This window comes from Benincasa hispida, chromosome 2, assembly GCF_009727055.1.
Source record: "Benincasa hispida cultivar B227 chromosome 2, ASM972705v1, whole genome shotgun sequence".
Taxonomy (NCBI): domain Eukaryota; kingdom Viridiplantae; phylum Streptophyta; class Magnoliopsida; order Cucurbitales; family Cucurbitaceae; genus Benincasa; species Benincasa hispida.
The window spans coordinates 48,742,270-48,765,245 of NC_052350.1; the positions used below are offsets into that span (position 1 = coordinate 48,742,270).

The 22,976-nt window shown below is 35.0% G+C and overlaps 4 protein-coding genes across 11 annotated transcripts; 2 read left to right on the forward strand and 2 right to left on the reverse strand.

The window, feature by feature from the left end:
* Positions 1 to 5,348: 5,348 nt before the first annotated feature.
* LOC120070998 (cation/calcium exchanger 4-like) lies at positions 5,349 to 8,327 on the forward strand. The gene has a single exon (XM_039022980.1). It carries the CDS (start codon positions 5,841 to 5,843, stop codon positions 7,785 to 7,787), a length of 1,947 nt encoding a protein of 648 aa, XP_038878908.1. The 5' UTR covers positions 5,349 to 5,840; the 3' UTR covers positions 7,788 to 8,327.
* A 472-nt stretch (positions 8,328 to 8,799) lies between these two features.
* LOC120070999 (protein LURP-one-related 6) lies at positions 8,800 to 10,739 on the reverse strand. The gene is made up of 3 exons (XM_039022982.1): positions 9,980 to 10,739; positions 9,619 to 9,867; positions 8,800 to 9,180 (listed from the first exon to the last, which is right to left on the reverse strand). The coding sequence occupies exons 1-3, from the start codon at positions 10,193 to 10,195 to the stop codon at positions 9,040 to 9,042; spliced, it is 606 nt and encodes a 201-aa protein (XP_038878910.1). The 5' UTR covers positions 10,196 to 10,739; the 3' UTR covers positions 8,800 to 9,039.
* A 5,142-nt stretch (positions 10,740 to 15,881) lies between these two features.
* On the forward strand, positions 15,882 to 19,201 carry LOC120071186 (guanine nucleotide-binding protein subunit gamma 3-like). 8 transcript variants are annotated; one of them, XM_039023297.1, is made up of 9 exons: positions 15,882 to 16,328; positions 16,420 to 16,583; positions 16,701 to 16,763; positions 16,892 to 16,984; positions 17,500 to 17,676; positions 18,347 to 18,399; positions 18,509 to 18,553; positions 18,639 to 18,683; positions 18,772 to 19,201. In XM_039023297.1, the coding sequence occupies exons 5-9, from the start codon at positions 17,530 to 17,532 to the stop codon at positions 19,130 to 19,132; spliced, it is 651 nt and encodes a 216-aa protein (XP_038879225.1). In that variant the 5' UTR covers positions 15,882 to 16,328; positions 16,420 to 16,583; positions 16,701 to 16,763; positions 16,892 to 16,984; positions 17,500 to 17,529; the 3' UTR covers positions 19,133 to 19,201. The 8 variants fall into 8 exon arrangements, with proteins under 8 accessions (XP_038879225.1, XP_038879226.1, XP_038879230.1 ...); XM_039023298.1 differs by having other exon boundaries at positions 17,506 to 17,676; XM_039023302.1 differs by having other exon boundaries at positions 16,514 to 16,583.
* A 553-nt stretch (positions 19,202 to 19,754) lies between these two features.
* Positions 19,755 to 22,618, reverse strand: LOC120071185 (subtilisin-like protease SBT1.8). The gene is made up of 2 exons (XM_039023296.1): positions 20,868 to 22,618; positions 19,755 to 20,765 (listed from the first exon to the last, which is right to left on the reverse strand). The coding sequence occupies exons 1-2, from the start codon at positions 22,492 to 22,494 to the stop codon at positions 20,101 to 20,103; spliced, it is 2,292 nt and encodes a 763-aa protein (XP_038879224.1). The 5' UTR covers positions 22,495 to 22,618; the 3' UTR covers positions 19,755 to 20,100.
* Between the last annotated feature and the right edge of the window lie 358 nt (positions 22,619 to 22,976).

The window sequence follows — 22,976 nt, forward strand, 5'->3', positions numbered from 1 at the left end:
AATTTCAACATCAAATCCATTAATTTTCCGCAATTACACTTGAAGTCCAAAATTCCAAAAAAATGCCCTCAAATAATAAAAATAAATTACTGAAATTACATTAATAAAAATGCGGGGTGTTATAGTTGCGGTCGTTGTGTTCGAGCGTTCGAGTACTACTGTCTTGGAGACTGATCGAGCATTCATGTTTGAGGGAGTTTGAAGAATGAGTCTTCAAAGGTATGTATACTTTATCCCTTGATCTCATCTGTAAGTATGCTATAATTTCGTATTGTGCATGACCTATTAGTTTCCGTTTCTTGACTGCAATTGTTCATTTCGAATGGGATTTGGAACGATCATTCCACTACTCATGAAAATCCTCATCTCTGATTTCCTTCAAATTTGACACTAAATGTGTCAACATTTAGTGGGAATTTAGTGTCCAAAGTGGGAAAAGCCAACTATGGAATAATTTTTCAATTTAATTGATTTAATATAATTTTAAATTTTGAAATCCTTATTTCAATTTAATTGATTTTTAACCAAAAATCAATTTGAAAGCCTATTTCAAAATTTGGAAAAATTTATAAAATTAATTTTAACCAAAATTAATTCTAATAATTAATTTAAATAAAATTAATTAATTTTAAATAATTAAATAAACTATTTAATTAATAAAAATTTGATATCAAATATCAAATTATCAAACCATCAATTCCTAATACATGAATCCCTATTCATGTAATTGATATTTAAATCGCATTTAAATATTTTTCAACTCTCCAATTTTGTTTAATTCAATAATTAAATGTTTAATTATATCACATATAATTAACAGTTCCCTTGATTCAAATTTGGATATTTCAAATTTTCTTATTACTTTATTCTAAGGTTTAATCCGTTTGTGAACTAGTAGGGAGATCTAATGGACCTACAGATCATGGACTCCAACGATCCGAGATTAATCGGCTAAATTTTTTAACCCGATTAACCAACATTCGTAAACTACCGGATCACTCCACTAAAGCCCAGTAGTTCCACTCCCCTCACTGTAGATATATTTATGTCCACTCGATATAGCCATAATCAGTAAGTCGACCCTCTACAGGTTGTTCGTAGTAACGATTGGGTCAAAAGTTGTTTTACCCCGAGATTACATCTTGCTCCTTCAATCTCACTAATCTTCTAATTAATAATTGGTTTGTGATCCAATCATCAAACTAAGTCCCTCTCGGGTCAATGAGAGGGTGGGGCCCTTTGTTCAAGACCTGGAGTTAGCACTTAAGGAACAACTCCGTCTTGTACCATATGTCCCCAGCTATCTACTCGGTCTTTCCCCTGAAATGGAGGGCTTATTGAGTCGAGATTGTTGGGTCAACCCTCACCAATGCAAACCTATTGATAATCCCGAATAAATAAAAGTTCATAGTTATCTCAGAATTAAGGTCAAGTTACCTAGATCATCACTCTGAAATAGTCAGCCTTATACAGTAAATAACGTTATAAAGTAAGAGTGACTTATTTATTGGTCTGATCTTATACAAACTCGTTGCACTAGACGCCCCCACTTGTATGTCTCCCCAAGAACGATTCAGGATCACATCGTTTGTACTAAATACAAAGTGGGCCACACCCGATAGACCGTTTTGGCTATCTACTCGAACTTGATTCACTCTTATGTCTCCACAGAAAGTCCAAGTACTCATGTAATAGCCATGAATCTTAGTTTATTGGATTTAGGTTCTTTCTAAAATGAAATGAGAAATTCATACATTCATTAACAACTTTATCGTATAAACCTCAATAACAACTTCATTGCAAATAGAATATGTTTAATTTTACAAAGTGCAAGTTTTGGAACATATAACCTAACAAACCCAACAGTAAATTCACCAGAATTATCAAGACGAATGGTCTTAATTGTATAATCAGGAAATTGTGCTCTTGATTTAATTATTTGAGCAAGTAGTCTTGTAAATGCAAGATTTCGATTCGATAATAAGCACACGTGTGACCATCTGCTAGATGCATCTATTAATACCATAAAATATCTAAATGGTCCACTTGGTGGGTTAATAGGTCCATATATATCATCATGAATTCATTCTAAAAATGCAGGGGTTCAATTTCCACTTTAGCTGGTGATAGTCTAATTATCAATTTTCCTTGAAAGTAACCATCACATGATAATGCATGAGATTGAAGAATCTTCTGGCTCTTCAATGGGTGTCCATTTGAATTCTCAATAATTCTACATTTATAATATTTCGACAGTAACACTATCACAAAATATTATGTTTATATTAGAAATTTAATATATATCAAATATGTAAAACAACATTTGATTTATTAATTATAACGAAGAGAGAAAAACCGACATACCTTAAAGACCTACCTTTGGCGAGGAAAACGATAGGAGCTCGTGTTGATGATGTGTGGTGAACTTGAGGAGCACAACGGGAACATGGATACAAATAAAATATGATATTAAAATAAGTATAATATAATATAATAATAAAATAAATAAATAAAACATAATACATAAATATATGAAATAAACAAATAACAAAAGTAAATAAAATAAAAATGATGGATTTCTCTTTTCTTTTCTTTTCTTTTTTTTTTTTTACTTTTACTCAATGTGTGTGTCTTCCAATACCCATCAAATGCCAATGTTTATAGGCAATTTAGCAAGTATGAGGTAGATTACATGGACAGTAATGTTGAAACCATAGACGACACATGATCAATAGACACTAAACATGAGTATCTAATGGACATCTATTATCGTAATATTTATAATATGTAACATATTTATGTTTTGTTATATTCATCTTCTAGGTCATGCCAAATCACCCCATATTTATTTCATTATCACTAGTTAACATTATCAATAATAATGTCTCACAAACTAAATTTTAGACACTTAATTGAAGCATTTCAAAATTTAAGAAATAAATAGGAGCAATCATCATTTATATTCTAAATTGAGCGGAGTCTAGTTTTCAGGGTTAAAGATGAAACTCAATTAGATCATATTTTTCTAAGAGTAAATAGTATGGTCTCACCACCAAAATTCCTTTTGATAATACCTCAATCTACACCAAATGAATTAATTTAAAATATGTTATTATTATCATCTCACATACACTTTCAATTTGGAGAGGGTTTCTTTTTTCAAAAAGATTATTTATGTTCAATATTTGCCTCTAAGAGTGTATTCTATAGTTTTGATCCAAGCTACAATATATTTGATTGAGCAATTCTCTTTTCTACTAAGAATGGAACCATCAATATTTGTAATTGTATTTAGTTTTTCACTTCTCCTCAATAATAATAGAAAAAGGGTCTTTAAGATTTAATTATAGTTCAAAATTATGCAAATGAATATTTCTAACTCTCTAAAAACCATCAATATGAATATAACTCTTAACATGAACTTGTACTATCTACTTCAAAGTTTGAAATTCAATCTCTTACCTTATACGTTGTCACAAATGAAAAAAGAAAAAAAAAAATCTACCACTATATCCTCTCTTTTTATCAAGGAGAGTACAAAATATTAGGGATACAAATAGTCCTAAAGTTTATTCGTATTTCAATGACTTAATGAACTTGTGAGGCACTTCACCAATCACATTTATTGAACTAAATGGATAATGTAAGTATCCATTTGATAGATTTGCTTTTGAAACTGTGATCTAAATAGCGAAAATTCTGAAAACAAAAATTGTACATATCTTGCATATTTGAATTTTGAATGTGAACTTTTAAGATGTTGACTTGCGTGAATTCAATTTACTAAACCTCTGTCGAACTCTACCAAACTTGTGACACAAACGATAGCCTGATTACAAATTTAATAAGTACTTCAATGTTCCCAATTGAGATGTTTGCTAAGAATATGAGAGATAGATTTTTTTTTTTCATAGAAAACCTCAAGAGTATATGCTTTAAAAAGGGTGCATACAAATCTATCTGTAAACCATTTAGGTTAATGAGTAGCCTGAAATTCAATTGGATTATTTCTGAAGTGTTAATATGTTTTTATGATTTTTTAAAGATATATAAAAGAGATATTTTTAAATATAGAAAAATGAGTCAACTGATTGACAAATATAGTAAAATGTCACTGGCTGTCGGTGTTCATTACTGTCTGTCACTAATTGACAGTGACGTTTTGCTTTATTTGAAAATATTTATTGTAATTTTTACTTAAAAAATACATTAATTTTAAATTTATTGAAAAATATCATCTATATAATTAGAGATACAAATCTATTTTGAAATTGTTAATTTGCAAAAATAGGCACCCAAACAAGAGTGCATCAAACCTATTTCTAAACCATTTATGTTCATGAGTGGCCTAAAATTCAATTTAATTATTTTTAAAGTTTTAATTTGTTTCTATGGTTTTGTAAAGTTATTAAAAAAATTATCTATATAAACAGGGATAAGTCATATGAGGAGTTCGTGAAACATGACCAGAAATTTACAGTATTATCTATATAATAAAGAAAGTTATTTCGAAGACTTAATGAAATTGATATTCAAAGAAAACTTTTCTAATCCTACTGGAGACAAGAGTATAATTTCTTTTTTCAATATAACAATGGCAGGAAATCAAACATTTAACTTTTAGGAAGTAAGTTTATGTCAATTCCCGTTAGCTAAATCTATTTTTTAAACCAGTGTCGATTTGATAAATAATAAACAAAAAGGTTTTCAAACTTTCTGTGAAGGGATGATAGTCGGTTCGGTTTTGTTGGTTTTGGGGCCAATAGTTTTATCAAGAAGAGGTCCAAATCAATGTCTAATGAAGAACAAAACCAATGAATTGATTTTTATTTAGTCCGGTTTCTTATTGGTTTGATCCTCGATTTTTTATATTCTATTTTTTCTTCCAATTTTTTTATTGTTATTTCCATTTTTGTTCGATTTTGTTCTTTTCCCTAATCTTAAATAAATGTTTTGTCTATTCTTTTTATAAATTGAAATTTGATCCTTTTTTTTCTTATTGACACATTTTAAATAAAAAAGACATAGCTTCATAATAATTGGTCTTTTTTCTAAACAACAAATATACTCACGATAATCAAAATACTAAAAAATTTCTTATGTTAAAATTTATTTTTAAGGGTCGGTTCGATTTTGGATGATCTCTCCAATAAAATGTCGATCCAAACAAATACTTTTTGGTTTTCTCAAAATACAATCTCATATGTCTAATTTTATACTGAAAAACTAAACCAAACCAAACCATTGGATCGATTTGGATTGGTTTGATTTTTTAGTTTTTTGGTATTTTATTATCTAGACCTAATTTAAATGAGAACTATATATTTAAAATAAATTTCAAAATCTATAAAAAAGATGGGAAAAGAAAATCTAATGGAAAGGGTATAAAGATTCCGCGTTTTGGTTAGAAGGAATCGTTTGATCGGGTTGGGCGAGTTCAGTTGGGCCATCGTCCTCCGCCGTCGCGTGTCGTCTACTCCTCCCGTGTTCCGTCGTCTCCGCCATTAAACTCGATCACTGGTAACTTGCTTCTCAATCTCTCTCCGTTTCAATCCAACCACTTTCCTTGGGGGTTTTCTCCTCTTAACCCTTCGGCAGATTTCGTCGTAAAACCCCAATTTCCCTGCTCTCAATTCTCAACCCTGTGCGTCTCTGTCATTCGATTCCATCTTGTTTTCCGATTGTTTTGCTGCAATTATTGTTTGGATTCCGTCATCACCCAGTCGTCCTGACTAGGGTTTCGAACCTTCCAAAGTTTGGGTGCCTATTTCTATCTCTCTTTCTTTATTTGTGATCTGAAGCAACTATTGGCTTTATTAATCGGTTGCTAGCGGAAGATTATGACTAGAACGTATGCAATTTCTAGAGCCAGAAACTTTCGATCTCGAGGGACTTTCAATGGAATTTGCTCCATTGTGTTGCTTTGTTTATTCCTTGATGAGGGAAAGTTCTTGAGAAATCCGTTTTATCAGAATTCGCATTCGGTTCTTTCCCATAAATGCACCATTGACGATAAGCAGGTGGGGGTGATTCATAGGAGAATAGCTGAAGTCTCTGCTTCTTCTCTAAACAATAACATCGATGTTGATGAATCTCTTACAAATAGTAATATCTCTTCAAGTCGTCCCCTATCATGCCTTGGATTATCCGAACACAGAGGTTATCAGAGCCGATGTGAGTTCTTGATTGCCCATCCTGATTGCAACTCAGGGGGATTTTTCAATTACATTACATTCTTCTACTGTGACTGTGAAGGTTTTAGACTTTTGGGTTATGTGGCTTTGATAATTTGGCTTGCTGCGTTGTTCTATCTATTGGGTAATACCGCAGCTGACTATTTTTGTTGCTCCTTGGAGAAACTTTCGAATCTCTTGAAGTTGCCAGCGACTGTGGCCGGAGTGTCGTTGCTTCCTCTTGGTAATGGAGCTCCTGATGTCTTTGCCAGCATTGCTGCTTTTATGGGGAAGGATGCTGGTGACGTTGGTCTTAACAGTGTGTTGGGTGGAGCTGTCTTTGTAACCTGTATTGTTGTTGGTGCTGTTTCTCTGTGTGTTTCCGAGAGAGATGTCAGGATTGATAGAAAATGCTTTATCAGAGACATTTGTTTCTTCATGTTTGTCATCATCTCACTTGCTATAATTTTGGCGTTTGGTAGGGTTACTGTTATCGGTGCAATTGCATTTGTCTCAATTTATTTGGTCTATGCATTTGTAGTTGCTGCAAATGAGATTGTGGTGAAGGACCCAGCGAAAGTGACACTGAACTCTGTCACACCTTTACTTCCTGTTACTGGAAGCTTTTTCTCTGTTGGGAGTGAAGAGGATGAATCAGTCTATACAACTCTGCTTGAGTCTGAGTCTGATGGTGATGTACCGCACCTCCAAAATAAACTGCCACAATGGATGTGGTCTTCACATGTTGCAATCTATTCAAATCAGGCTATGAAGGGCAGTACAGATAGTCCGAAATTTTTGTGGGGTTGGAATGACGAGGATACAGCAACTGACCAGTCTTTGTTCTCCCGCTCCAAATTGTTTTCAATTCTCGAACTTCCATTGACACTTCCAAGACGTTTGACCATTCCCATTGTTGAGGAGGAACGGTGGTCCAAAGTATTTGCTGTTGCCAGTGCTACGCTAGCACCCATTCTTCTGGCATATTTATGGAACAAGCAAGATGATCTAGGACCTCTGAGTGGAAAATTTGCTTACTTTTTGGGGATTTCCCTTGGCGGTGTGCTTGGTGTCCTTGCATATTTGTATACAAGCTCTGATCAGCCACCTCAAAGGGCTTTGTTTCCATGGGTCTTTGGAGGATTTTTTATGAGCATTGTTTGGTTTTACATTGTTGCAAATGAGCTAGTTGCTTTGTTGATGACATTAGGTTTAATTTTTGGAGTGAACCCATCAATTCTTGGATTAACAGTGTTGGCCTGGGGGAACTCAATGGGGGATTTGATGTCCAATTTAGCACTGGCAATGAATGGTGGAGACAGTGTACAAATTGCTATGTCTGGGTGCTATGCTGGGCCTATGTTCAACACTCTTGCGGGGCTGGGTATCTCCATGCTTCTTGGAGCCATTTCCCATAGACCTGCAGCGTACATGCTTCCTAGAGATAGTAGCTTGTTTTACACATTGAGTTTTTTAATGTCTGGACTTATTTGGTCAGTTGTTGTGTTACCTAGGAATGATATGCGCCCAAACAGAAAACTAGGAGTTGGCTTGATTGTTATATATTTGACGTTTCTCATCTTCAGGGTGAGCACATCTATGGTGAAGCAGTGATGCTGCTGGCAATAAACGTTGGTTTGAACTAATCATAGGCGTCTCAACTAAAAGCAGGCCAGTGTAACCTACATTTTGATTAAACAGTAGCCCAAAGTCATGGATGTTCTCTAGACCCAGAACAGTTATTATGACAATCGATGATGTTGTAGGAGATCACGATGCATTGGCTTTTTATGGCATCATCATCCTGTTAATATCATAATTTGTATATCATAGCATTGTTTAGTGAAATGAAGTTAAAGGTTCTTATCACATGTATATGTTATTCGTTTTAAATTCTCTCTCTATGTGAAGGTTGCATGGGATATGATTCTTGAGCTAGGAGATTATGGTGGGCACTCTCATTGAGGATCAACAGCCCAATCAACTATTATTAGTTTTATTCATGTCATGTATTATCTGTCTAAATCCCATCTAGTTTATGAAAGGTTTATATTCTCAAAAACAAATGCTTATCAGAATGTTCTTTTGTGATATTTTCTCTGTGAACTGTAATGGAGGTTTTTATTTCAATGGACATAGCTTTTTATGATCGTACGAACGGGAATATTGAAGAAAGCAATTGGGAACTTAATTGTATTTTTGTTTACACTTCAATTATACAGCCTCAATTTGCTTTATTTATCATCAATGTCCAAGTAATCCGCAGTTTGTTTACATATTCGGTGGAAAAGCTAGTCTCTACATCTCTTAGTCGATTCTTCTTGTAGTAATTGTGATTTGAAGACAAGTTTTCTTGACAAGTATAGCAGGTAGAATTCAGAAACTTATCTTTAGAAGGAATACTGAAATTTGAATTTGCACTTCAATTTTTTTCTTTCACGGAAAATAATGCTAAAATGCATGTATAGTCGCCTGATTCTTTAATTCTGTTGTTTCTATTATTACAAGTTAATATGATATATTCAGCTACTGTTGCCTTTGTCTTTAACAGAGTTGCTTAGTATGAATTCCAGGAGAAAGGCCTGCCTAATCTATGGTAGCAAGGTACCAAAGCAAGGCACATGGGTGATCAAAAGGCAGTGGAGAAGCTGAAGAGTTCAATTACATTTACACGGATGAATGCTATAAAAGCTAAAAGAATACATTGCTGTTAACAAAAAATGCAGACCCAGTTCATGGAGACAAGCGAAATGGAGTGCCACCACAAACCTTCAGTTTAATCACAATCTGATGGAAGAGCAACAAACAATTACCATCAAGCAATAACCATCCTCCCCTATCTTAAATTGTCTTCCTCATTGCAAATTCAGCAGCTGGTTGATTCGCCATAGATGTTGTCGAGAATGGCAATAACTCCAACAACAAAGGCCTGATCAATTCCAGGTTTTATCGACACATAGTAGATATCCTTGCTCAAGAGCTCTCCAGCCTTTTTATTCGTTCCAATCTGCAGTTATTTGAATGTTGAAACACTGATTAACATACATCTATAACATGTTACCAAATAAGAAATATATTAGTTGTGGGCAGTAGCAGTTGCAGTGGAGGCTTGTTTTGTAGATAGCAAGCTACAACATCGACGAGCAGGTAAGTGTTCCTCCTTTCAGTAACCACATACCACCTTACTAATCTAAACCATATGCATTTTGCACATAGTGCCAATAGGGTGATTTGGTAGAAAAGATTGGTTGTTCTGAATCGTGATTGAGAGAGTTAAAGAGTCATACCATCCCCAAAACAGGAGACGAACTTTTTGCTTCTTTATAATAAAAATTTCAGTGAATGCATGCTTAAATCTATGGTTCGTAAACAGAAATTTGTAGATTATACCAATATTTTATGTTCCATAGTAGAGAATATAGTCTAAAGAGAGTATCAAACGTACCTGAGCAACTACATTGCCTTGAGAATCAATAATGCTGCATTTTTTATCAGGGAAATAACCACTGATCTCGAAATCCCAATCTTTGTTGCTAACCTTTGGTTTGGTCGCGATTTTGATTCCAACGTCGTTTTTCACAGGAAGACATGACTTAGGCCGTCTCAAGCTGAAAATTAACTTTTTGGATCCTTGGTAATCGTATTTGAAAGCCTTCCACATCTTATGAAAGCTTAGAGCCTCAAAAATCCCTCCCTGAAACACAAGAAGATGAAGATTTTCAACACATTCCACTTAGAATCACCCATTTCTGTGCATGAAAAATACAAATAGGCTAGTTTGGGGAATTTGTAGAGCTGGATATTACCTTCCCACGGAGTAAAAGCAAAGCATCCCTCTTCCCATCCCTCAGAATCAGCTCATCTTCCTTTCCCAGAATCCCACACCCATCAACACTAAAAACAACTTTCTGATCACAATTTGTCACTACAAAACCTCCTCCATTAATGACGTGTGGTCTCGTCCTAACGACAAACACAACCTCGGAAGATGAACAGTATAATTTGCTAACTAGGGGAATCATCTTTCCGATTGTAGCCAAATGATGATTCTTTGTTCGTCTTTCCGCAATTTATGAGGCTCCGAACAGCCAGCCTGGCTATGTTTTCAACAGAGTTTGGCAAATGATTGATTATTTCTTATATTCAAGGTTTGAAGAAGAATATTAATGGCTCCAAGTCATAGTTGCTTGTTTCAGGACACAACAATTGGTTCACGCACTGCGAGTTTAACCAATAGAAATAGAGAGAGGGCTCTAGGTATTATTCCACCTGCACTTTGGCTTCTATGGATAGATGCTAAAAGGTTTGAAGCCAAAGAAAAGTCATAAAGAAAGATTCTTTCTAACACATATCATATGTAAAGAAGCAATAGTTTTTCAGAAGTATGTGCCAAGAATCCTAGTGATAAAGTTATAAAGCCATCGACTTTGACAATTTGTGGAGTTCCAAGTTCAAAATCAGCTTTGATGAAGGGGTATGATAGGAGTGAGAAGATCCCATATCTGTAGTACTTAAAAGAAAATGTCTGAAAAATTGTCGGAAATAACCTCTAAAAATTTTTATATTTCACAATTAGCCCTCTTCTTGGCAATTTGATAATAGTTTTTCTTCTGCCCAAGATCGACCCCAATCTGAATAAAAATTTAACAAGCACATCAAAACTATCGGTTATTGGAGCTTTCTCGGTGCAATCTCTGCTAGGGTGAAGATCGAGATTGTATGTAGTCTTTCTCAAATCATGTAATCTTGTGTAGAATTGGTTCATCATAAATATTAAAAATGTGTTATTTTTGTAAACTTTCCTACAAAAGAGTCTGTCCAATAGATGAAGATTTGATTTATCGTAAATATTAAAAACATTGTATTTTTAGAAATTTAAAAGTTGGACAATGGTTGAAAATTTATTTGTCATAAATATTAAAATCAATCATTAAAAATCCTTAAGTTCTTGTAAATTTGAATCACATATTACATAAGATTTGGGAAAGATTATCAACAATCTTGGTCTTCTTTTTTTATCTAGATTTTATCCCAAAAATCTAAAAAAAATCGATAGTTTAAATGTGATATGAAAAGAAATTAAAAATTTTATTCAAATCTCAGAGTCGATCACAGTCCGAAATTATCGAAAAAAAATTATTATAACGAATTACCAAAAAAGATACTAGTTATGAAAGTCCAAAAAATTTGGGTTTTTTTTTTTTTTTTTTTTTTTGACAATTTCCTAAACGTTTTTGAGTGAAAGCACTTTTGAAAGCATATTGGCAACTTCAAGAACCTTTGACTAGTTTGTAAAGAGCACAATGGTTTCCTTTCTAGCAACCCTTTTCCAAATTGAAAACTATCCTTGAATGCCCTTTGAAAATGAAGCTTTCTTACAAGCTTTCTTTTGATTTATTACTTTTTGACTTCTTGGTGTTGGTTGCCTAACACACAAAGAAACAACAGCTTCACATCATCCATTGAAAGTACACAATTCAACCATGGGTTAAAGAAACTTTTTCAACTATTTAAACTTTGAATTTGTCAATTATGACAGATTGATCCAGCCATAAAATATCTAGATTCTGGTTGATTAAGTTTGTTTATGTTTCTCCTTGTACATAAGTTGTCTTATAAGTCATCATCTATACAAATAATAGGATTAATCTACATTCAAATCTTTGACATTTTTGTTGAAGTTATGCCTTGACTAGATAAACTGGTTGTTTATAATCTCTATTGTTGATAGTAAGTTTGAATATCCACTTTCTTTTAAATTGTAAACACTTTTAAAAGAAAATGACTAACTCTTTGTTTATTTCTCTTTATACGTTAATATGAATTTGGTATATGATGATAACGTAGCTAAGATCATTTTAATGGATGTGAAATGTAACGAATGTCAACTTTCTACTAGTATTTTGAAGGCAAAATTTAAGGAATAAATTGACATAATGCATAGTTTCTTTGCAAAATTCATCTATTCTTGATCTTTATTTAACTTTGGTGTTTTTTCAAATTCTTTTTTACCAACAAAACGGTCAAGCATTTATTCATTTATTTATGATACTTTCAATTATAGAAAGAAAAGTGGACCTTCTAAAAAAGAAAGAATAATGGAAAAATAAATATGACGAATATTTATTTCTCAACAAAACACTTTAATTGAAGGAAGCATGAGAATGGAAATAATTAGTTGGAAGCTTTTAAATGGGAACTAAGGTCCCATTTACTTTCAAGAAAATGAAAATTAATGAACTGATGGTGTTTATTACAATGCGAGGAGTGAAATCAATTGAGATTTATCACTAATTTGATAAGAAAAAAATTTGGGTGCAGTTCATAAAACATCTAGTAAAAGATCGTGTTAATTCTTTTTTTTTTTTTTAATAATTTTTAAACTTTATTTTTACTATGCAAAAACAAGGGGCATGGGTTAGATACCGCCTAGACTCTACCGAATAGAAAAGGGGAAAAAATCATTTTTTTCCCATAAATTTGTTATATCAATTTTCATACTAAATTTTCAATTTAATCGATTTGCAACCATAACAATCTTAGACTCCGCCTGGGATTACATTTGCAATCATGGGAATGATTTTGTCAAAATCTTAATTGCCTCTATTGTTCGGTAATTCAAATTATTAGACAGAATTACTCTTTAAATTATATCTACTGTCTGAAAGCTAATAGTATAAACTTTTAGATTCAACTTTTTTTTAAATTTACTNGTTTACAAACTACGAGAATACAAGAGATTTAGGACACCAATCCCAAAAATCTCCCACTTGTCTTAAAGCTTAGGGAGCATAATGTAAAATACAATTAAAGGCAATAACAAAAATTATAACATAATATTATTATATCTAATAATTACTACTCATTTATTATCTGATACGTTATTAAATGGTTTATTAATTTATTATTTATTTATTTTGCGAATCTTACCTATAGTTCTTAAATATTATTTTTGTGACAAGCGATGTATGGAGATGGTATGAAAAATAATTTATATTATCATAATACTAGAATTTTTTTCAGGTTTTTCATGTTATACATCATGTGGATGGATACCCGAAGTGCAATGGTAAATTTGTGAACTTTGTGAATTTTGACAAAGTTATTCAATGGTTTATTTGAGCATGGACAATTTTAATGTTTTTTTGTTGAAAATATTGGATAAATAAATTGGGATTAAATTATTCATATTTTAATTAAAAATTATATGGTCATATCATTTAGGTCTCGTTTGGTAACTTTTTTTTTTATCTTTTAGAAAATTAAGTATATTTCTTCCAACTTTCTTAAGATGATTTTTATCTTTCTTGAGTAAAATTGTTGAATTCTTAGTCAAATTTTAAAAACAAAAATAATTTTTTAAAAACTACTTTTTTAATTTTCCAAACTTGACTTGGATTTTGAAAACAACGATAAAAAATAGATAATAAAAGCAATAAAATTTAGAAGTGAAGGGGTGTTTTCGAGTTTAATTTCCAAAAATTAAAAAACAAACATCAAAACTTAGTAATATATTGGTTTAAATATTGTTTTGGTCTCTGAACTTTGAATAATGTTTTATTTTGTACCTTAAACTTTAAAAAATGTCTGTTTTAGTCTTTGAACTTTAAATATTATTTTATTTTGGTCTCTAAATTTTTAAAAATGTTCATTTTAATCGCTGAACTTTTAAAAGTGTTTATTTTGGTCCTTATTATATTAAGATTTTGTTAACTCTTTAACAAAATGGTAAGGTGAATAATATTTTTGAATGACTAGGTTATCAAATAAGTTACCTACACAAAAAAAAAAAAAAATCTAGAGTTTCAATTTTAAATAAGATTGTCAAAGCGAGAGAATTTAAAAGACATTTTTAGTTCAAAATTTTTATTGTTCAATATTTTGGCGTATTGGTTGTTAGCATTTTACTTCACATTCATCTTACTTAATATATCTAGAGTCTAGTCATTAAAAAATACAAGCTCTCTCACATTTTTATTGAAGATTTAACATGATGTTAATAGTAGAGACTAAAATAAACATTTTTTTTTTAAAAAAAAATAGGGACTAAAACAAATATTTTTGAAAGTTTAGGGATCAAAATAGAACAAGATTCAAAGTTTAGAGACTAAAATTGGATTTAAACCTAATATATTTTAATTAGTAAAAAAAATGAGAAAATTCACCGTTAAAACAATATTTTGGAAAATTGTCCAAAATAACCCTCTTTAATTTTCACATTTCAAAAATAGCACGCTTTCTGAAATCTCGTAGCAAGATCGGGCCTGAGATTGTGTTTGAAACATAATGAATTCAAATTATCCAATCGTGTAAAAGGACGAAAATACCCCTGCTTTTAGAAAACATTTTCATATACATGGAAACCCTTCAGACGATCCAACTCCTCAACTCGCCCGAGATATCCTTACTTTCTCTATGAAAATTTCCTTCTCCCTGGTTATTTGCATCCTTAAGCTTACTTATTTTAGAGGTAAAGTATATTGTTTCATTTTTAATTAGAGGTTTGCTAGGGTTTTCGAATGTATCTACGATATATGGATCAATACTCCTAATCCTTTCATATACATTGAAATCTGGATTGATGATTGTGTATGTTGCAATATTTGTTCATTTTTTAGTATATGTATTATGTTATTGATCATTTTATGGAATTTTCTCATGCTATTTCGATTGAATTTGTTTGAATCTCGACCAAGATTCGATGAAGTGGGTCCAAGATCGTTTAGATGTGTATCGAGATCGGGTTGAATACCTTTGAGTTTGGGAATTTTGTATATGATCTCGGGGTAAATGTAGCCCAAGTTCATCCTTGAGATTTTATACAGAATGAGACCAAAACCCTAATCTCATGGTACACCGATGTAAATGGCCCGAGTTTTTCATTATTAGGGCATGATCTCGGGCGAGGTTTTCACCGAGTTCTTCACCGAGATTTAAGCCAAATTCCAGATTTATGTGTATTGTGTTGTTTTGTTTTGCCTACTTGATTGTTGAGTTGAATGTATGGCTTGTGGTCTGTGTGACAGATGTTATTAGTGACTAAGATCGTAACTATTGTCCACCCCATGCTCCTTGCAAAAGTCTTGAATAATTTCCTTCAATTTATAACCACGACTAAGATCTTGGTATTTAGACTTAATCATTTCAACTATAACCTAACTCTTAGCTTGTTTATGATCATGTTTTCTTAATATCTATTATCGTGTGTGGGCGCTAACATATTTACTAATTTTGAACATTTCAGAGTCTTTCATTCTAATGGCCATGATCTTCTATTGACAAGTCGATTCTACACATCTTAAAATATATAACTTCTTAGTAGATCTATCTAACTTAAAAAACTAAATGTATAACATTTAAAAACTTATGGGGCGTTTGGGACAAAGACTATCATAAGATTATAATAACCACATTTTATTTCAAAACCCCCTATTTGCTACAGTATTTGTTATTTGCTATCGTTTATTTATTCGATCATTTTTTTATTCTTTATTGCAGTATTTACTATTTATTTTTCAAACTGAAATTGTTTACCCCTCAAACACATACTATTATACCAAACTAAAATGATACCCAAACACAAAATATTATAACTTTAATTATAATAATCTAAGAGTATAATAACTAACTTATTGTCACAATCGTATTAAAAACTAAATAGAAACTATGGACCAAAGAAGATATTTTTCCTACTAACTCTAACCCTTTTAAAATCACTCTGTTTTCAAGAAACAAGAATCCAGTAAGTACTCCGATTGCAAAATCATGATCAGCTTTCGAAGTAGCAGTAGATTTCAATTTTCATCCCAAAACCGCCATTTTCGAATTTCAAACACAGAATCCCTAAGCAAAGAATGTAGAAATTCGATAAGAATCTTGAATCGCGAAAATGGGTCCTACTCTGCTCCTCCTGGCTCCACCAAGGCACTGAAATGTCGAGTGTTCTCTAAACTGGTGGCTATGGCAGGAGAATGAGATAGCAAAATTTTCCAGAACAAACGCGTTGCAACAAGTTTTCACCGGCGCGAAGGAACAGAATTCATCAGACATCCAAAACTTGGAGCTTTAGCGATAGCGTAAAGTAGAATTGAATTCGACTTGGAGTTTCGAATCTGAACTTGAATCTGCAATCCTATGCAATGGTTGCCCACTTGAGTACGTTACTATCCCACTTCCTCATTTTGTCTTTCTCATCTGTTTCGATTCTGTTTCGATTCTTCAAAATATAACAGTAGACCAATTCCAGATTCTCGGAGGCCCATATCGTTATTTATGTTCATGTGATTCTCCAAGACATAGTAATGGGCCATGCTTTTCATCACAATTTGATTTGATATCAGGCCCGGGTGTGGTTTGCTTTAAGCCCTTCGTCAAGCTCACACGCACACCAACTGTTTGTAGAAATGTCAGGTATTTTTCTTTTCCCCATTTGTTTTAGTAGCTTGGAGTTTTTTTTGTTTTTTTACTTTTCAATGTGTATTATTCAGTGTTTACATTACATTAATCTGTAATTTCCTCTTTGTCTAGCTCGAGATGCTGATTCGTCATATGATCTATGCCTTCTCCATTTTCTAGGCATTTCTCCTCCACGTGCGTTCTGAGCTTACCTACTTTCCATTTTGCTTCTTTGCTATATACCATCTTTCAACACTGAAACCAGCTAAAGCAAAGACATAGAAACTTACTTACTTATGCTTATTTCTGTTTACTCTATTAAGGCTAAAGAATGAGCAAACTCCAAAATCTCACTTGAAGAAAACCCAGATGCCTATACTTTGCAAATTAGTCTTATACAAACTTAGGCATACCAGGTACACTACAGGCTTTTCTCACAGCCGTCTTTACATTATTAATGGAAAACCGAGTTTGTATTTGAAAATATTTTAACCCCTTTTCTCAGTCTCTCTCATAAAAGAATGCTATTGCCTCGAGTCGTGAAAAGGCTCGTTTTTTCACTCAAAGCCTGTGACAATAATGACTCTCTTTCTGGCCTCATTATCACTTGTATCATTAAAAACCTTGCAACCCACAACTTGATACATACATTTATGTGCTGCAGTTTTATTTACAGAGCGGCTTTCTTTTTGTGGGCTGTAATTATCTTTGTCAGCCTTTCTTATTACTTTTCTGTCACTACCCATGTAAGAGCATTCATACCCAACATCAATTGCCGCTTTAGTTTGTCACTTGCTTTTACAGTTACTATTTTTCTCCGTTCTCTTCTTCTTCCTGGCTTAATAATATTTCTGCTGCTATTGCCACTCTTTGTTGTCTTCTTTTTCTTCTGTGCTCTGTCTTTCGGGGATTGGTAACTGGTTTCTATCAGTATCAGGTGCCCTGAGAAGTGACTCAAGCAATGGCTGCTCGGTCGGTTTACTCTTCATCAGTGCCTTCTCTACCACCCCCGAGTCCGAAATCTCCGCCTGAGTACCCGGATTTGTATGGGAAGCGTCGAGAGACAGCTAAGATTCAGACGCTTGAAAGAGAAATTGGTTTCCTTGAGGTGAGTTCGAATTTGAAAATGATTGTCGCTGTCGTCAAAATCTCTTCTTCTCTCTTCGTCTTTTTCCCTCCTTTGAAGCTCAATGCCATAGTGACCTCGGAAAGCTAATGTACAATTGCAAGCATCTCTGTTTTTGTTATTAGCTTGGTTAATTAGACAAAATTTCGAAGTTCTACATGCAGATCTGTTTTTTTTATTTAAGGAGCTAGTTTCCCTTTTAAAACAGATTCGATAAGCTTGGAACTTCCATTTCGTGCCATGAAGCTTCTCCTAGACCTTCATTTAAAAGCATCGCCTAAGGAGTCTAGGACAGGAAGAATCTAAGAAAAAGATTTTGCTCCTACATTTCTCGGGATGCCTCCCCAGAGCAAGGGGAACGAAAAAGAACTGAATCTCTATTCCTCTTTTCTAAAATTTGTGGAATTTGCATATTTATGGAGTCGATGTCTTCTCGCTTTTAATTTCTTTTAAAAAGCTTATTTCTTCAACGTGCAAATTCTCCCTCCTGTTATGGGAGCTTTTGGCTAGACAAATGGCACATCTTTTATGATAAATTGAAACAAAATCGTGTTTACGCATATCATGAGGCACAATTCTCTGTTTGAAATTCACCATGGCTGCTTTTATTATTAGTTCAATGCGTTACATATTTCTAGTTTTCTTGAAACAGGACGAACTAAAATCCATCCAAAGTCTTCAACCCGTATCAATATGCTGCAAAGAGTATGTTTCTTTTCAATTTCCTCATCTTTTAATCATGTACACAATCAATTGGGAGATCAATCCATCCACTCTTTTGCTTCTACTGTTGATTAACATCATATTCTTGCAGGATTAGCGATTTTCTAACGGCCAATTCAGATCCATTGACGCCTACGTAAGAGTTCATTTTGAGTAAACTAAGACTGCATAAATTTAAGATTGCATTGATTATGATCCAGGTCCATGTCTTCTTTAAACAGATGCAGGGCAAAACATCAGCGATGTCGCATCTGGAAATGGTTATGGTTAGAACTTTCAACATACGCATTCTGATTTCAGCTTATCACTGAGGATGTTTTCGTATATAATGTTTATGTTACAATTGTCGTGCAGCGGGTTTCCTTGCTTTAAGTTGTCGTGGCTGTGCTGCTGCTCTTGCACTGGTTGCTCTGTCTATGTAGATATGCCTCACTGTTGTGACTGCAAACCATGTAACTTCCCATCATGTTTAAGGTGTTGTAGTATGCCAAAGTGTAGTTTCTTCTCTTGTCCCCCTTTATCCTGCTGTAGAAACTTCTCGTGTCGTAAATTATGTTGTTTATCATTACCTTCAATCTCATGCCCCCACTGTTGCAGCTGCTGCGAATGCAAATGCAGCTGTAAGTGCTCTTTTCCAAAATGTTCACAGGTACCTTCTTGTCGCCTCTGTACAAAGTCGTGTTGTAACCCCTGCTCTTTATGTTGTTGCTTTTAGTTCAGCAACACTATTCCATAAAGTTATTTTGATCTTCTACATGAAAAAGTCGATGGACATTATGATGAATACCTTCTACTTTTATTAATCCAAATTTATTAGTAGGAATACGGTTGGTACACTCTTAAATTATTCAAGTAAATGATTTAAGACAATATTTTGAGTTGTTTAATCGGGGGCCTACTGCTGGATTATTGATGTAAATCATTGGAACTGGCTGGCCACAATTTGTCTAAATGGTTATAGAGTTGTCTTATCACTTGTTACTCTTGCCAAAATAGCCCTCCTGGTTGTTTAGACCCTGAATTAGTAATCATACTGGAGGCTTATGGATAATCTGTATCTAGTAGCTTATCCCCAGATGCAAGCTTTTGCATCAACGGCTGAGGTATCATGCTTATGTTCTTTATGATTGTGTCCGGATTGGATACCCGCACCAAGCTTTAGGTGGGTCGCTTTGTGCAAGACAAGGTGCACGATTCGGTTCGGTTCGGTATGTGCACCACACCTCTGCCAAGAAAGTGGAAATTCGGATAGGGCCATGTTCATCACTGTAGCTTTGTCCAGTTTTATAATGAGGAAGAGAGAAATCACAGATGAGAAGCATTTTGGGAGTCAAACATTCGAAGTTAAAAAGCACACACTTCACTGGCCTTCATGTTTATGAATTTTCGCTAACAGACTGACAGTAACAACAATTTTTAGATAACTAGGAAAAGAAATGCCAAACTTTTTGCCATTACATTAGTTTTAACTCTCCCCAGAACTTCCCAACTTGGTGCCTTTCAGACTCTTACACCAACACTACAGCTTCTCTCATTCAATTCAATGGCAAACCAAACGCTGAATTTTCCCCATGTTCGATGACGATCATTCTTTTGCTGATTGCTGATCATCACCTTCTTTCTGTTCTCTTTCTGAAACTGGAGCAAGTTGGAGGAATGGAAAACCTATACAAAAAACAACAATCACAACCTTGTCCAGGCGAATGCCACAGGGCTTCTAACTTGGTGTTGGTAATTGTTCCACGCAATCGATCCGAACCCAAATCTCATGGTTTGAGCAGCATCCCTGCTTGCCACGAATGTAACAGTGTACCTCTTCCTCTCCCCAACTTTAGTGAACACAAGCTTTGAAGGTTTCACAGTCACCTTCACAACTGATGGTGCAGTAGTAGCCACTTCATAAACGGACCCTGCAGCCCCAACATTGGTGACTATACGAGTGTACCGAACAACCCTCTTGCTCCCAAACACAACCGAAAATGAAGGGTAGTTAAGTTGTCCTGGGTCAGCAAACTTTCTAGAGCAGGTTATGTTGGAACGCTTGACGATAGCTTGAACATGATCGATCCCATAGTCCAAGGAGCATAAGAAGGCAATGTAATCATTGGTCGAGATATCGTATAAAAGGCCGGGGGAGAGAGCTTTGTGAGGATCAACATGGCCAGCTCCATGAGCCCATGGATTGGAAAACCCCCCTCCAGCAGCATCCCGGAGAGACGAGTTGGTGTTGTCCTGTGTGTATGCAGTGGTCATTAAAGCAGATTTGATTGCACTTGGACTCCATTGTGGATGAGCTGCCTTTAGCAATGCAGCCAGCCCACTTATATGTGGGCAAGACATGGAAGTTCCTACATAACAGAAGATTAAGTTTTCTAATCAGTTACAGAATGAACATTATTTGCCTAGAAATCACAGGCCAGTTGGATTAGGATAGAGCCATTGAGACATACCTGACATAATATTGAATTGAGTTTTCCTCTTGTCATTGTCCAATCCAGTAGGTCCAATGGACTCAGACCAAGCCGCCAGAATGTTAACGCCAGGACCAATAACGTCCGGCTTAAGGATTTGGGGAGTTACCAAGTTAGGTCCTCTAGAACTAAACGCCGCCACCACCGGAGATGGGCGGACGTTCAGAATTGTCCCACCAAAGCTCAGCACTGCCGTCGGATTCGAATCTGACCGGACATACTGCCGGATCAAGTCTCCAGTTTTCCTCCCTACCGCCACGGCTGGCAGCAAGTGACTGTCAGCCACCAATTCCTCCCCACTAGCTGCTGTGTTTGCCAGAATCATCCCAATCCCACCTGCATCTCGCACCACCCCTCCCTTTTCTACTCTAGCATTGATTCCTCTGTCGCAAACCACCACTTTCCCTCGAACCACCGCCGGCTCGAGAGACCCCGGCAAGCACATATTACTGGAGGTGTTACTTCCTTTGTTGTACACTAATTCCACCGCCTTACTCCCCATTCCTTGGCCACTGTAAAGCGACACTCCAGTGAATCGTTTGCCATTTCCAATCTGGACATAAGCTGGGAAGTCCCGATCGAGTGTTCCGGCTCCGACCGTCATGATCCACGGTGCTACATTAGCCAGAGAAGCCTTATTTGGTCCACTGTTTCCAGCTGAACACGAAACAAAAACCCCTTTCTCCATGGCTGCAAATGCTCCGATTGCTATGGTATCTCTGTAATACGGAGCAGAGCCACCACCTAAAGAGAGTGAGAGTACATCGACGCCGTCGGATATTGCTCGATCCATACCGGCAAGAATGTCAGATCCAAAGCAACCAGTAGGCCAACAAGTCTTGTAAGCAGCAACTCTTGCTTGAGGAGCCATTCCTCTAGCAATGCCTCTAGCATAACCAAGCAAGCTCGCATTAGCCACATGTGAACCAGCCGCCGTGCTCGCCGTGTGCGTTCCATGCCCGTCCTGATCTCGAGGCGACTCGTTCTCTCTTGGTTTTCTAAAATACCCACCACCGGAAGCCATTTGATAACCTTTAGAGAAGCTACGAGCTCCGATTAGTTTCTTGTTACAAAGCGAAGGACTGAAATCAGCTCCTGATTCGCATTCTCCACGCCACCGTGATGGGATCTCCGGCATTCCAGTGTCATCAAAGCTCTTCGATTCCGGCCAAATACCAGTATCGAGAACACCAATGATGACATCGTGAGAAGCTTGGTTAAGATCCTGAGTGTTGTGACCTTCCCATAACCCGAAATCGGAGTCGAGACCGAGGAATCCTGGAGTTCGAGTGGTGTGAAGAGTGTAAACAGAGTCTTCATAAACACCCAGAACTGAATCGGATTGACGGAGCAATTCTGCTTCGTTTGAATCGAGAGAAGCAGCGAAGCCATGGTAGGCAGAAGTGTAGGTATAGAGAAGAGAGTCAGAGGTTGAAGATGAAGAAAGAGATTGAAGATGAGCAGAGTACCAGTCATGGTGAGTGAGATACTCTGATGGCAGAGCATTATGTTTCATACGAACAATGTAGGTTTTCTTGGCATTGACGAAGACACAAGGAAGAAGAAGAAGAAGAAAAGCAATGAGTAATCTAGCCATGGACCCCATGGGAGGGAAGAATGGAGAAATTTCTTAGTTATAAAAAAGCATAGAAGCAGGGGGAAATGGTGAAACAGAGCTCTAAAAACAGAGCTGACTGTGAAAGAAAGAGAGGGGGTTAGAGAAGGACAGTCCAAGGACTAGTGCTTGGTTTATATAGCAAAGTAGAGTTTCAAAGAAGGCTGCCATTTCCCCTTTAATTACATAAATGCCATCATGATTTCTTACAACTTTTCTGCCTCCAAAATGGGTCTACTTCTTCAGCTTTCGGTTCCATGCTCATGAGTAAACGATTAAAAAAATATAATTTTTTTTTAAAAAAAAGTCCATTTTGGAAGAAGATGCCTACTCTAATTCATTTTCTTTTTTCTATGTTAAAAACAACGGAACCTAACCATTTATATCTTTAAATTTTTTGTTGTATCGTCGACTTAAATTAATAACGGTATCAATTTTAAGTCACGTGTATCAATTTGTACTATTCTCTAGAT